Source organism: Zonotrichia leucophrys, chromosome 3 (assembly GCF_028769735.1).
Source record: "Zonotrichia leucophrys gambelii isolate GWCS_2022_RI chromosome 3, RI_Zleu_2.0, whole genome shotgun sequence".
NCBI classification, from domain to species: domain Eukaryota; kingdom Metazoa; phylum Chordata; class Aves; order Passeriformes; family Passerellidae; genus Zonotrichia; species Zonotrichia leucophrys.
In genome coordinates, this window is record NC_088172.1 from 94,205,715 (window position 1) to 94,220,498 (window position 14,784).

Sequence of the window (14,784 nt, forward strand, 5' to 3'; positions counted from 1 at the left end):
GTTTTGAGGTGCAGAGTAAGAAGAGCCTGGTGGCCTCTTTTCACTGACTCTAGGGGGATTTTTCTCTAGATCTTAAGTACAAGTTACACCTACATTTCATTCCAACACTTGCCTCAGTGTTGAAGTGAAATACTAACCTCCAAAGGCAGTTTAGCATTTTAGAGTGTCCTGAATTGCTAGGAGAAATGGCACAGTCTGTTCTGGCTTGTTTTGAAGCTGGATATTGATTCTGTGGCATTTCCAGCTCCAGCTGTGGCAAGCTGTCCCCTGGCACGTGACACTTGATTTCAGACCTGGGCTGGACTTTTCTGCCCCTGTCTTTGCTAAGCAGAGGGTGCAGGCAAAGCACAGGAGCAGCTCCATCATCTCTTCAGCTCAGTGTCTACTTTTAGCATCTCCAAAGGTGGGTGGAAGTGTGGTTTCACATTACACATGACCCAAAGAAGGAGTCACCCTGTTTACTGCCTGTTGCATTGGATCTGTCAGTGTCTGGATGGCTTCAGGGTGTGCCCAGGTTCAGCTTGCTGTTGCAATACCCACCCAAAATCCTCTTGTTAGGTTGTCAGGGCAGCAAACTGGAGGAGTACCTTGCTGGGAAGATCAAAGAGGGAAACTAACCCCCAGCAGCTGAGCTGAATGAGGCGTGAAGCAAAAGTGCTCACCTAAAGTAGCAGATAAGGTAGCAGATAAACAGTGTAGAGAAGTGGTTTGCTGCTCAGGGGGACTTTCTGCTGCTCCCTGGGGGCAACAACCTCCAAACTGGGAAAGGGAGGGGGGAAGGAAAGCCAGCTGGGCATGGCTGGAGTATTGGGGAAAGGGGTCTGGGAGAAGTAAAGGATCAGGGTGTAAGTCTGTCAGTGAGATGATGCATAGAGGCAGCTGGGAGGATGCCTACTGTTAGTATCTGGGTGGTTAAGTCATCCTGCCAGCCACCATGGCTGTTTATTAATTAAATGTAAGCTCATTGATAAGTATCTTACAGGCTGTGCTCAGCTTTAGCATGAAAAGGTAAGTATAAGGAAGATTCAGCTTAAAAAAAATAACTTGAAGAGATGCAGCAGCTCAGAGATCTTTGTTAAAGGCAGTGGCTTTAGCTGCAATTGCAGCTGCATCTCTTTCTCAGCTGGGGCTCTCCCTGGCTTGATTTTTCTCTCTTGATAGCAAGGTATTTCCTCCTCTCAGAAAACCCCTATAACTTAAATAGAACCACAGATTTAAATGTTTTGTAAGTCTTTTTTAGTCTGGAGTAAATCATGGAGATCTATCCATAAATTGGAATTATTGCCCCCTGTGATTCTGGCAGGAGGAGGCCAGCTGGCCACGGTGGGCTCACAGGAGCTTCTCCATGAAGTTTGGGTTTCTGCTCTGATGTTCAGCCCCCAGAAATCCTTTAGAAGGATCTTATTGTTCAGGTGTACAGTTGCCTCATCCTTCAGCCATGTACATTTCCATTTCTGTAGCATCTGTTTTCCCCAAAAATCCTGGTGCTGCTACGTGCAGAGCTTTTAGCTGATCTGTCAGGTCAGTGATTATAAAATTTCTATTATAGAACAGAACTATTTAATTAAGTTGCAAGAAGTAGCAGGCTCAAAAAAAATAGGTCCTTTAGTATATTTGTGAAGAAAGTTTTGGTTGAGACAAGCAAGAGGTACTTTATCTTCCTTAAGTTTCAATATACCAAATTTAATATCAAGAATGACTAGCACAGGGATGCTTACATTGTGCATCAAAAATACATTCATTAGGTGTTCAGATTCTGAGAAAGTGGGAATAATCCATTTTATAGCTGGACATTGAGCAAAATCCTTTCCAGGGTGGTGTAAAGTTTAATGAGTATGTATCTATATCTAAACCAAGGGGAAGTGCTTTGGTTTCTTACCTAGAAACCTGTTAAGGAAAAAATTTCTGATCAGTTTACTGATGCCTGGACAGGTCCCTAAACTCATGGCTGTGTTTATTAAGTGTTAAAATAAAGTTTACAGCATTTAGGGGACAAATGGGAATGGGACTTTAGAGAAGGGGTGTTGGAGATGCTACCATGACCTACATGAAGGTGGGTATTTCCATAGTGTGTAATGAGGGTCTCTGGGCCATTTTCTCAATTTTGGGACCATCCAGGATGGAACTGCCTGTGGATGCTGTGTGTCAGCTGTGCAGTGGTGTGTGCCCATATCCAGTCATTGCACTGTGCTGCAGCTTCCAAATATTAAATCAGAAAGGACTGTACCAGCCTGGTCCTGGATTTTCTAATCTGCTGTGTTTCTTCATTGCAGGTGAATGGAAAAGGGTCCTTGTGGTGCGTTGACCCGAAATACAAACCTAACCTTGTCCAAGCACTGAAAAAACAGCCTTTTTCCTCAGCACTTGCATTTTATACTCCACCAGCATCACCACCCAGGTAGGTGGAGTTCCCATCCCAGCAGGACACGCTGCTCCATCCAGGTGGCACAGGGTGTTGAAGTGCTGTTACCTGCTGCCACCTGAGAGCAGAGTTTGAGTGGGCTTAGGTGGGACCAGCTGGGTGAGGTGGGGAGATGCAGCGAGCTCAGGATTCCCAGACAGCACATCTGGGGTGTGTTCAAGGCTCTTATTAACTCTGGGTGAGTTTAAAAGAAGAAGGTCAGGGGTGTGCTCGCTGCTTACTGGAGAATTTCTGCATTTGAAATTTCTGCAAATGAAATTTCAATTTCTGCAAAGAGAGCGGGCAGTCCTGGGAACTGGAGCAAAATCCTCTTTCAAGCACAGTCCATCAGGACTCCTGTTGTGGAGGAGGTGGGTGTCTTTTCCTGTAAGTCACTTGTCTGGATATAAAATGTATCTATTCTGTGCTTTTGTGGAAAACAATCAACTTTTCCACAGTCTGAAGGGCTGAGATGCTGCCCTGAGAGGGTTGTTTTTTCTCTGAGGCTGTTTAAAAGCATTTTGCAGCAGGGATGGAAAAGAGCCTTTGCCATAAGTGTAGTTTGGGGTGGGCCATGCAAGACTTCTGAAACCAGGACTTGCTTACAACAGAGTTTAAGATTGGGCACTAGATTTGGGGAGTTTGGAGTCAAACTCATGTAGAGTTTGACTCAAGAGTTCCTGAGCATAGGAAGAGGAGCAGCAGCTGTGGGGGCAGGAGGACGGAAAGCAGTGCAGCACGTTGGGTGAGATTGGTTCTGAGGAAGGCATGTGGCTGGTTTGTCAAGTCCAGGAAAGAATTTGGGTGAGATAAGAGGTCATTAAGGTGTTTGTACATTGCCCTATGCCTTATCCTTACTGCGAGGAGTTTCCTGAACAAGCAAGGGGAGCTAGGATTCCTGGAGCAGGGTGTGAGACTGATAGCACTGAGCAGACATTTCTCAGGGTCCAAAAGGACACTGACCCTGGGAGATGGCACCCCTGTGCAAGCCTTAGGGGCTCAGGAGTTTTGTGTGGCATGGGCTTGTCCAGTGGGGTTTGTAACCCACAAGATAGAACCAGTTGTCTCTGGGCCATCCAGGGCTGGAACAAGCCTGGCAGAAATATCCTGTTTTCCACCTTTTTTTTTTTTTTCTCTTGGAATTGGGAGCACTACTAAAATAACCCTGAAACATTGAAGTATAAGAAATAGATTAGAAGCAATGAGATGACTGGTGGTACTGCTTGGGGTTTATGGGAATAAAGGTTATTGAAATGTCTGTAATTGGGCTCTTGAGGATATTGAGGATAATGATTTCACAGGCTGTAATGTCTCTGTGTAAGGGTATGGACCTCTGGTTTTGGGTACAATTCAAGTGGAGGTTTGGTCCCTGAAAGCTTTAATGCTCTGTCTGTGTTAGCACCGCCAGACTTTAAAATGTAGACAATAATACAGATGGGAAGTTGTCTGTCCTGCCAGAGGTGCAGAGGACTGACACACTCAGCCTAGGGCAGGGTGTTCAGAGCCTTGACCAGCTAAGCTTTTAAAATCTCCAGGGTCTCCAAGATCAGTGCAGCTCAAGTTGTGTTAAGTGTGGTTTACTTAGCTTGGATAAATGCAACATACCAAAATTAGGTGTGAGGAAGGAGACATTTCATCTGCATGCTTAAGTACTTGGAAGAGCAGGACTTCAATTTGAAGCTGTTGTTTTTGGTAACTTTTTTTTTCCCTTTACTGAAGGACTAGTTACACTTGCCAACAATTACAAGGAAATCCTGGATCTAATGAAGCCTCATGGCAAAATTCCCACTGACTTCAACACAAGAAGAGTTTTGCAGTGCTTGTATTTATGAGTACAAGAAAATAAGAAACAACATATTAAGATAGCAAACTGTTCCCTAATGAAAGCTGGTTTATTTTCCTTCAATAATAAAAAACATTTATGTGACTTTCCGTCACACCCAGAAACACAGATTTATTTTTTCCCGTTCTGTGCTTAGATTTGATTTAAATTTTGGCCTAATTTTGGGGAAGGGCCCCCAAGGATGAGAGGAAGCCCAGAGGTTCAGCTGGAGAGAGGCTGAAATACTGTCCAAATTTATCTTCACAGTGATCCTAAAATTCAGCTGTGGCAGTCTCTGAATTTTCCAGTGGGAAGACTGGAAATTATTTTACAGTGTGTTTGTGGGGAGTCTGCCTATCATTCAGCACAATTTTAAAATAAAATTTAGGCTGTTGCTTTGAGCAGAAGCTTTCCAAAACTGTAATCTGTGTCTAGTGACACTGAAATTTGTATTATCATAGATGATTGGCATGCCTGATGCATTTTATTTCTGCACAGCTTGTTCAACAAGTGCTTGTGAAGCCCCTGGCTGCATTCTGGTTGTAGTGCCACACGAGTGACAGCCCTGGGGACAGCCACAGTCCTCCTCTTGCTCATACCTTATGCATGGCTTGTCTTAATCAATACCAGGCATTAATTTACTTTGGGGGGAGCTCTGTGTGGACATGATTTTTGAAGGGTCTGAGCTTCGACAAAAGGATGATGATGTTTAGCATCTCTCTGTACAATGAGTCTGAGGGCTGCAAAGCCAGCCATTTGGGGTCAGACCATTGCTTTCCTTTATTTTTAATATTTTTCCCCCCCCCCACCCATTTTTGGATCTGTTCCCTTTGCACTCTGTGTCTGTTACAAGAAGAGATACCAGACAGTGAACCCTATTTTTGCACATTTTTCTCATTCAGCTGAAGTTTCTCTTGCACATTGGGCTTGAAAATTCTGTCATCACCCTTCAGATTGTTCTAGCAGCACTATAAAAGATGCACATTGCTACACTTCATGCAATTTTAATAGTGTGTACTATTTTTGTTGTAGTTACTTGTAACTGCTCACTTATATATTTATAATAAACTGAATAATTAGGGCTGGGTGTGTAGTAGAAAAAAACATGTGAAAGCTTTAACTTGCCCTTTATTTTGTGAGGGATTTAAGGGTACTTTGGGGCAAAGCTAGTCTGATTATGAAAAACTACCCTGAATAGCATCAACTTTAAAATCAGCAGTTGTCTTGATTTGGTTTTTAATTTAGTATTACTTTTTGTTTTTGTTAATTGCCCAACACTGCTTGGAAAAGCAGATGATCACAACTGGTCCTTACCTGTCCTTTTTAGTATATAAAACCTACATATGTACAAAACATTAGCTCATCCCTGTATGAGCTAATGTTTTGTACATATGTAGGTTTTATGTACTAAAAAATACATATATTTGTTTAAATCCAGCCTTTAGGCAGGTATAAAAAATCTGTAGCAGTCAGTGACTGTTGCCCAACACTGTGTTTGCTTAGTGTGTGTATTTGGAGGTGTTTTCCACGTGCTGGGGATGGCTTAAATAGTGCTACACAAACCATGAACCAGTGCTGAGCCATCTACTGAGGGCAGCAGAAATCACTTGCCTTCCTGTGGTGAATAGGGTTGGTTTTGTTTTTAGCCTTCTGTGATCATAATATTGTGTCTGCTGTACTTTGCACAAATCATTTGCCTGATCAGGGCTTGCCTTTGAGCTGTTGAATTTCTTTTTCAGTCGGTCGTCGTCCCCTCACTACCTGACTTCAGTCCTTCAGCAGAACCACGGCCGAGCTCTCAAAGGTAAACTTGGATTTCCTTTCACTCTCCTCCCCTGGTTTTGGTCACAAGCATGGACTGCAGCCCAGCTGATGTTGTCTCTGTCCCTGCTCTGAAGGGTGTGCTGGATGACAAAAGAACCCAGATGTAGTGCAATGTGTGTGTGTTATATTAGCTACTCCTGTGTTAATTTTAAATCCATGAGGTGAAGTTCAAGGTGTAATTGGGGCCGTCTTGTTCTGACAGCAAAATATTCAGCACATGCATCACTCCCAAGTATGACCTACTTAATAGTTCAGCAGAAAACTAATCTGAAAGCTGCACATTTCTTTATCAGTTTTATTGGTTAAGAACTGAGAACCAAAGGTAGCAAATGTTAGTGTATAAAACTTGTTGGTACCAAGAGAGAGCTAGAAAGTGTGCTGGGGCTTGCAGCATTTCTTTTGAAGAAACCAGTTGAGCACAGCTCTTGCACCTGGCTAATAAAGCGACAAAAATAATAATAATAATTTCAGGTTTTAAGTGCTGAAAATTGAACAGTACTCATTTTTTAAAGGGTTGAGTCAAACTGTGTTGCAGAGGGGTGTTGTTACAGCTCTTGCAGCAGGATAGTGAAAGGCACTGCCCAGGTGGAATCTGAGCAGACATCCAGCTCCCTGATGTGCTGGCTCAGTAGGCTTAGAGGTGAGAAGGCTGCTTTTAGGTTTTGGCCACAAATCAGGAGCTTGGTTAGGCAGCAAAGCCAAAGCTTTTTGGAGACCAAGCACCTGGCCCACAGGGGATGATGGCCATGCACCCCAGAGGTGGCACCTGGGCGCCAAGGAAACATCCCTTGGCTGGCTGGCTGCTGCAGGGCTGCTGCATCTGGGGTTCTCAGGGCTTGTTGGAGAACACAGGAAGCCCCTCTTCTCCTAAGGATTTTGCTGATGTGTCCTGTGACAGGTTTGGAGGTTGCCAGTCTGATGTTGCCTCATCCATTTAGCTACACCAGAGGTGCCAAAATAATGACAGGTATCTGGTATCATTTGGTTTCTGCTTGTGGGGGAGGCTGTTCAGCATTTTTCTGGCATTAGAGCCAAGCCATTCATGTTCCTGGGGTCCCACGGGGCAGCTCTTGTGCAGATGAACAGAATTCCTTGTAATAAGGTGCTTCCTCAAATTTCTGCTGGAGAAGTGTAAATTTGGGAAATACTGCACTGTTGAGAAGAGCAATCACAAATGAAGCCAAAGCACATTGTCAGTGACACAGAGCACTGCTAAGAAGCCACTGCAGAAGTGCCTCTCCTCATTCTTTGGGAGTGTTAAGGTGCAGAAATACTCTTTGTAGGTAGTAATCCTGCATTGCATTAATGCCTCTGATGGCTTGTCATTTTAATAAGGTGGTGCTTATATACCAGCATAGATGTTAGAATAAAATATCTGGCATAGCAAGTGAGGAATGGGAATATTTCACTTCCTGATTACACTAGTGGAGCGAAGTAATTCTTCATGTTTTATTTTTCTACTTCTTTTTGTTAATTGAGTGCATATAACCAATGAATTCAGGGTCTCTGTTTCTGCCAAAGAAAGCCAAAGCAGAAGAAAAAAAAATCATATTAATATAATGGGGTGGAGCCTAAAGTATGCTGGATTTAAAATGAAAGGCATGGAAAACAAGGGGGGGAATTTGTATGTTTTATAAGCTGTATTGGGAACAGCAGCTCAGTCCCCTTACCATCTTGGTACAACATTCCCAAGGTGTCATGTTCTTCAAATTTCTCCTTGACCAGGGGTGAAGTTAGGGAGGATTATCAAGATAAGGAAGCCACACTGCCAAACCCTGCAATCCCCCTCCCATACTATGCCCCCCTTAAATTCAGTAATGCAGTTAATGCAGTAATGTGGGGAAGAAAGCAAATGCTGTCAGAAATGACACTGCTGATGTTGTGCTTTAACAGTTCCCCCCACAGTTGCAGTTCAGCAGAACTGAGAGCCTGTTCTGCTGCTGCTGGTCCCCTCCAGCCCTGTTCTCCACTCACTGCTCATGCATATGTACATAGCTACCTACACCTCAGATGAGATCTTCTGCTCTCAGACACCCAGCTCTTGTGGGAGCTCACTGTCTCTGTGCTCCTGTTTGCCTGCTTAGTCCCCCATAGCTGTTTCTGTTCTGTGTAAGGAGTATTCATCCTCCATTGCAGAAGTGAGCCAGAGAATGGATTGGATTTCCTCTTCTTTAAAGGGCACGAGCATGTCCTGAAATGAGTGGGAAAGGCGTGCTTGTTTCTTTTCCCTTTCACCTTGTTCTGGTTAGAAATGTCACTCTCTGCCCTGTTACCCTCAAGGTGCCTTTCAGAAATGTAAGCAATCCACTCTGCAAAGGATGGCATTTGCAGCAGTGCTTCTCACTGCAGCTGACAGTGCCGCAATTCACCTCAACCTTTCCTGTGTGCCTATTTATTATTTAGATCTCCCTGCTCTCTAGATTGAGCAGTTCAGTGCCCTTTTCCCCCTTGTAGTCTCAATTTCTTCCGTTTGACTTATTAGTGTGGAAAATTCTGCTGGAGGAGGGAGGTGTGCTGAATTAGTGCTGCATTAATGGGCCCTGCACATGCACACAGCCAGGCTGTGGAGCTGCTGAGGTGCTTTGCTGTGCCATGGGTCTAATCTTTCTCTCCCAACTGGTACAAACAAAAGGCACTTGTTAAGTATAGCAACAGCATTGTCACATGAAAGTCTAATTGTGTCACTGATTCTTGGCTTCGGTGAGTGCAATGTGAGAGCTCGGCCTTTGAATGTCATAGTTAAGGTATGAGGCTGATCTGGAACAGGATTGAGCTGTACAAGGATCATGCTTTGTCTGAGTTTGTACATTCCCCCCACCCTTGCTCCTCGGTGTAGGCCAGTACAGGCAAATATATATATTTGTATTCTTTGTATATTTTAGAGGCCTCATCTTGTCAGGCTTACCTGAGTTCTAACATTTTGCTGCTTCTGCTTCACAGAATCTGATATTGATGCTGCTACTGCAATGATGCTGTTAAATACTTCCATTCAGCAAGGGATGCTGGACTGTAAGCATAAGTCATTTTACTCTTGTTTTTCTTCTCTACTCACTAACTAAATACTTTCTCTATAAAATTTCAGGAAACAAGTATGGTCTAGTTTCCAAACAGTAAGAGTAGTCAAGAAGCAATTCTGGTTTAATTATTCTTTCAGCTAGCACTGCAAAAGTTTTATTAGAAGCAGCCTTTTTTTTCTTTTCCCCATTAATTTAGATTTTTTCTGCAAAGTTCTATCCCTGCCCTCCCTGTGCTAGATAGTAAGAAGAGTTTCTTGGCTGTTTTGATGCCTTGTGAAGGCTGACCTAGAACAGAGGCTAGATGGAGTTAAAGAATAAAGTAGGTATTTATTAGAAGGCCTCAGTAGATACACCTCAAGATAGAGGTGTATAGATAGATATAGATAGAACAGAGACTAGATGGAGTTAAAGAATAAAGTAGGTATTTATTAGAAGGCCTCAGTGGATACACCTTAAGAGTCCAGCCAGGGCTACACCCAAGATGAACCCAAAATGGCCACAAAATGCCTGACCGGTCATGGGGTCTCACACTTTTATAAGGTCTGGTCCATTAGCATATTGGAGCTCATTGTCCAATTACTGCTTTAGCGTATGAAGTCCCATCCTTCTTGTTTTTCTCTCTTCAGTCCACCATTGTTTATGCTCTTGGGCCTGAGATTTGGATCATTTGTCCTTGGTCCCCAGCTAGAGAAGGAATTATTTTGTCTAAATACTTTGTGAATAGAGCTTACTATCCCCTAATATGAGGCTCAGAACTACACACCAAAGCAGCACAGAATCTGAAAAATATAAAAGCTAAGACCAGAGGCATCATTTCCCCCCTCTGCGCCTCTAGCTCTTAGCTGAGATTAGGTGGTGACAGTTGTCCTCTGTGGGTGACAGTAAATGGGCACGTTGTGATGAATTCAGTTTCCCTTGCAGCCAGCCAGGCACAGGTGATCTCTCTGGGCCATTTGCCCACTGACACATCTCGTTCCTCACAGGTGAGAAACCTCAGCCTCTGAAGACACCCAAGAAGAGGAGCTACGGCAGCGCCTTCGACGCCCCCAGCTCCATCGGCCTGCCCGAGGGCGACTCCACGGCCGCCAACATCGACCCGAGCGAGGACCACAACTACAGCGCCAGCTCTGTGGGCTCGCAGCGCTGCGCCTCCCGCTCCAGCGTGTCCTCCCTGTCCTCCCTGGACGAGGTGTACGAGTTCATCTCCAAGGCCAGCCACGAGGGCAGCGACGGCAGCGAGGGCTTCCACAGCGAGGTGGACACGGACGGCGACTACGAGGACGATCCCCTGGGGGACAGTGGCTATGCGGCCCAGCCGTGTGGAGACGGCTCCAAGGAGAGCCAGCCCAGCCAGAAAGTACTTGAGGAGCTGTGCCAGGAGATCGATGAGGAGCTGAAGGAAGCGGCGGGGTCTCTGCTCCACCTTGCTGGCATCCAAACGTGCTTGAGTTCCTTAATAAGTACTGCAAAGACCCACTGTCACAAGCAGAGGAAAAAATAGTGTGTTTGTCAGTGTTGAATATATACATATATTTTTTTTAATTGTGGCAATACTCTTCTACTTTTGCCCTTCACAAGGGAGATCAAAGCCATAAGAGGACTCACTGCTTTTTTTTTTTTTTTTTTTTAATTTTTGGCGCAAACTATAATTTAGCCATTTATTTTTAAATCACCACCTAAAAAGAAAATATTTAATCTTCTCAAATTAGAAGATATGCATGACTTGTGAAAACCCAAAAGCATACTTCTTAATGATCACTTCTTAATTGTTTTTTTCTTTTCAGTAGATGAATTTATTTTTTTTTCAGAGATGTGTTTGTTCAGATGCACACTGTGGATCATATTTACACCTCTGCTGGTCCCCTCTGCAGAGGTGAATTTTGTTCTGTCTAAGGGCTCTGACTTCCATGTAAAGGATTCAAATTCATTTTGCAATAAGAGAATCTCTTTATAGTTCCTAGACATCCTTCAGCCAAAAAATGGGGTTTTTTGTGGTATGTTGAACTTTATCCCTATTTTTCTTTTAAAATCAGTGGTGATTACTTACATCTTCCTGTAGATTATGCCTTTTTTTTATTTTTAATTATCTGTTCAAAAATGGGTAAGCAGTTCTGTTGGAGTGGGTTTTAACAGTACTGTACATACAAGGATGCCTTAAGTATGTTGCAGAATTGTATACAGCTATCCAAGGTCATCTTTCCTGTTGCTGAAAGGTAGCATGATGTGCCATAAATGTTCTCACCAACGTGAAGCTACTGCTTCCACCGGGTGTTGGGCAAGCTGGGTGAAAATTAGGAGCAGAGCCACTTAGGAAGCCAATGTCCACTGTTGAAAACAGTGCTGGATTCAGCCAAAAGTTAACCTTTCCCTAAGGGAGTATTTTCCTGGCTATTTGAATGCCTTTCTTAGACTAGTGTGGGTTTTTTGCCCCTTTTTTTTTTCTTTTTTTTCCTTATTCGTCAGTCTCTTCACAAATCCTGAGCTGTCTACTTCCAGTGCAAACACAGCCATGCTGCTGAAGGTCTGTTGCTCTGAGGGCCCATTCCAGTGCCTCTTGAAGACAACGGTGGTGCTCCTGCTGACTCAATGGCTGTTGGATCAAGCCTGAAATATTTGAGGTTCTTGGTGTTTTGGAATTTAAAGCACAAACACTAGGAGAGAAAAAAAAGGTTTTTGCGGGTTTTTTTTTGTTTTGTTTTGTTTTTTTTTCTTTTTCCAATTCAGTTTTAAGAATGATTTGTTTTATTTCTTGAAAGGGAAGGAAAATACTCTGCTTCATTCTTGTTAGCCTACACCTGTAACAGGGCAATGTGTGTGCAGATGTGTGTGTGTTCTGGCTATCACAAGTGCTGCATTAGCCAATTAGATCTGGTATGGGATGTAATACTGATGGGTAGGGGTAAAACTCGCCATTTAAAGGAAAATTAAGTACCAACAGCAGTGGTTCTTAGGATTTCAGGAGCTGAAGATGTGAATGCTTGGTGGAACTGCTTCTTCTTGCTCATGGGTTGCTTTTGAACTCTCATGGAAAACTGTGAAGGGCAGAGCTTGTGTCAGTGTGAAAAGGAGGGTTCAGATACACAGAAATACTGTGGGCAGCCTGAGGTTTGCTCAGTGCCGTGATTTCAGTGTCACACTCTTGCAGAGGGGTGCAGCTGCCTGGCTCCTGCTGGAGTGGTTGCAGCTTTCTGTGGCTTCCAGTGAAAGCTGGACCAAGGTCCAGGTATTCTGGATGAGCTGTGTTCATAGTCAGCTCCATGGTTTGATTTGGTTCTGAATTATTTTTTGCCTCAGATAAACTTGGAGGGTGTTAGTACTTACTGGGAGTGTGGCTGTGCTGCTGTTAACCCTGAAGTTGGTGACAATGACTTCAGCATATCTGAAGGATTGGATGCTAGATTTAATCACCACATGCAGTGACCAGTGAGAACCAGTTCCTGATCAGCAGTTAGCAGCAGAAGCTGCATCCCATCCATCCTTACAGCTGGGAGAACTGGAATGGTGGAAGGGGAGAGCAGCCTTTCCCTGGGACACAGAGCCGTACAGCGGGGCCGTGCTCTTCCTGCCCTTCCTGGTTTGCTGTCTTCCCTCTCTGCTTCCAAAGGGGAAGGCAGATGAGCTGTGCCCCTGCCCTGTCCCACTCCTTGTCCCAGGCTCTGCCCACGTGTTTGGCAGCTCGGCTGCGGAACACCTCTCTTGGCAGTGGGAGGAGAGCTGCCCTTCCTTTCTCTTACATATCTGTTGGGTTCGGGTTTGTTTGCCACCTCAGTTAAAGACCCTGGTGTATATAGTATAAATGGAGTATAATTAAAAGTTATTTTGATTGTTGGGCTTTGGGTTTTTTTAGTGACATATGTAAAATGTTGATGCCAATGGTTGACTTGGATAGATTTTGGCAAGAAAAGTATTAATGAACCACATTCAGTTCTTTAAATGCAGTGAAGAAGTGTATGAGACCTGTGTTCAAGGGAGGTTGCTCTGTTCAGGGTAAATCTGATGTGATTACTTTACAGACCTGTACTGGCTTTTGAGATTCCAGTCCTAAATTACTGATCTGCAGAAGTCACATCAAACGTTTTTAAATCCAACTGCAAAATGGAAGTTGTGGGGTTTGCAACTTTTCAACAACCTGTAAAGTACAAGCTTTAATTAAAGCAAAGTATACTCATACACGTTAATAATGGTGTGGTCAAAATATTTATTGAAAAGAAAAGGTAAAATATTTTAAATGTTGCACCTGCTATTTTATCTTAAAGCACATTCTTCACATCTAACTGCCAGTGCCATTATCAAGTCAGTTTTATAAATGTACATTTCTTCAAACTAAAAAGTGCATAATTAAAAGTATTATGTTACTGCCATATAGTGATATAAAACATTTTATAATTGCCAATTCATTGTAACTATTATTTATTTAAAAGTGAATTGTAAGAATGCTTTCTGATCAAATGAACCAGAGTTGTTTTAAAACCATTCCCGTTAGCTTGTTTCTAATGTAGCATAAGCAGTGTCCTTGGGTTTGTTTAGAATAATTTTGCCAGTAGGTGACCAATTCTAACCCGTTTTCCTCTGGTTTAGTCCTTTACCCGTTTTAAAGACGATTTACAAAAGTTTAGTTTTTGTATGCTAATCTCTGTTAATTAAAATGTTTATAAATTTTATTTTTACCAAAGAGATGCAATTCATTATGACAAAATATTGCAGAATAAACTTTGTTTTATAACATTTGTGACTTTTCTGCCCACATTTTTCATTCAGATGATCAAAGGGGCTTTTCTAAAATAAACAGCATTGCAAACAGAAAGGCTGTGTTCTCTCTTTGTCTGCAGACCCTGCCTGTGGTCTCAGATGGTGCTGAACATTCCACCTTCCCATTTAAACCTTTTCCACGAGACTGGACTAGTGTGAAAAGCCCAGTGTGTGATTCATTGTGGGCTGGGTAAGATGTTTGCATGTGTCTGGAAGTCATCTGTGAAATACCTGTCAGTCCATAGCAGGATTTGCTTACAGCCACATTCATCCATAGCTGGCCCCTCATGTTTGAAGAGCATTTCATTAAGGTTTCACCCTTTAACCTGGAACCTAAGGAATGTTTTGACATCTTGGAAATTGCTGAAAACACTACTGCCTGACTTTTGCTCTCCAGTGCAAAGCACTTGTTTAAGCAGAACTAGCTTGAATCTTTTGCTGATGAAAGATCACATCTGTGATTATTTGCTATTCTGTGCCTGCATTACTGTGGCCAGGTTGCTTGGATGAGACTCAAAGATCAACAGCCTAGTACAAGACAGGTAGTTAAAAAAATGAGTCCCTGGATAAAGCAGCATAGGTCTTGCTTGGGTTTTTTTTCCAGTATTTACTTTCTCTAGATAACGATTTATGATATCTGTTGGTTGTTTATACAGCAGGCCTTATGGAAAGCACACAGGAGGGAAGAACAGCTCTTACTAGCAGCAATAATATTCCCTATCCCATTTATACCTCAGCTTGCTGCTCCTGGGCCAGCTTTTCTCCCAAATGCACACACATGGTGTGTGCCCTTGCAGTGCCCAAGAGGGAGGTTTCCACCAGAGCAGGAAAACGAGATGTGACATGATGTTTATCTCTGTTAAAAGCAGACATTGTCCGTCTCTTGTATTTTTATTTGTTTAACCCACTGGTATCTCTGAGTTAAGCTTGCTCTCTAGGATCTGATGACAATGCAACCTTTTCAGTACTTC

At 43.2% G+C, this 14,784-nt stretch overlaps 1 protein-coding gene across 2 annotated transcripts in view; it reads left to right on the top strand.

The window, feature by feature from the left end:
• FOXN2 (forkhead box N2) overlaps window positions 1-13,862 on the top strand; it is a 30,907-nt gene extending 17,045 nt beyond the window's left edge. For both annotated transcript variants that reach the window (XM_064709356.1, XM_064709357.1), the window contains exons 3-6: window positions 2,274-2,398; window positions 5,963-6,027; window positions 8,988-9,056; window positions 10,048-13,862. In XM_064709356.1, coding sequence (XP_064565426.1) covers window positions 2,274-2,398; window positions 5,963-6,027; window positions 8,988-9,056; window positions 10,048-10,565 — 777 coding nt within the window. In that variant the 3' untranslated portion in view covers window positions 10,566-13,862. The remainder of the gene's footprint in view (window positions 1-2,273; window positions 2,399-5,962; window positions 6,028-8,987; window positions 9,057-10,047) is intronic.
• The last annotated feature ends 922 nt before the right edge of the window (window positions 13,863-14,784 follow it).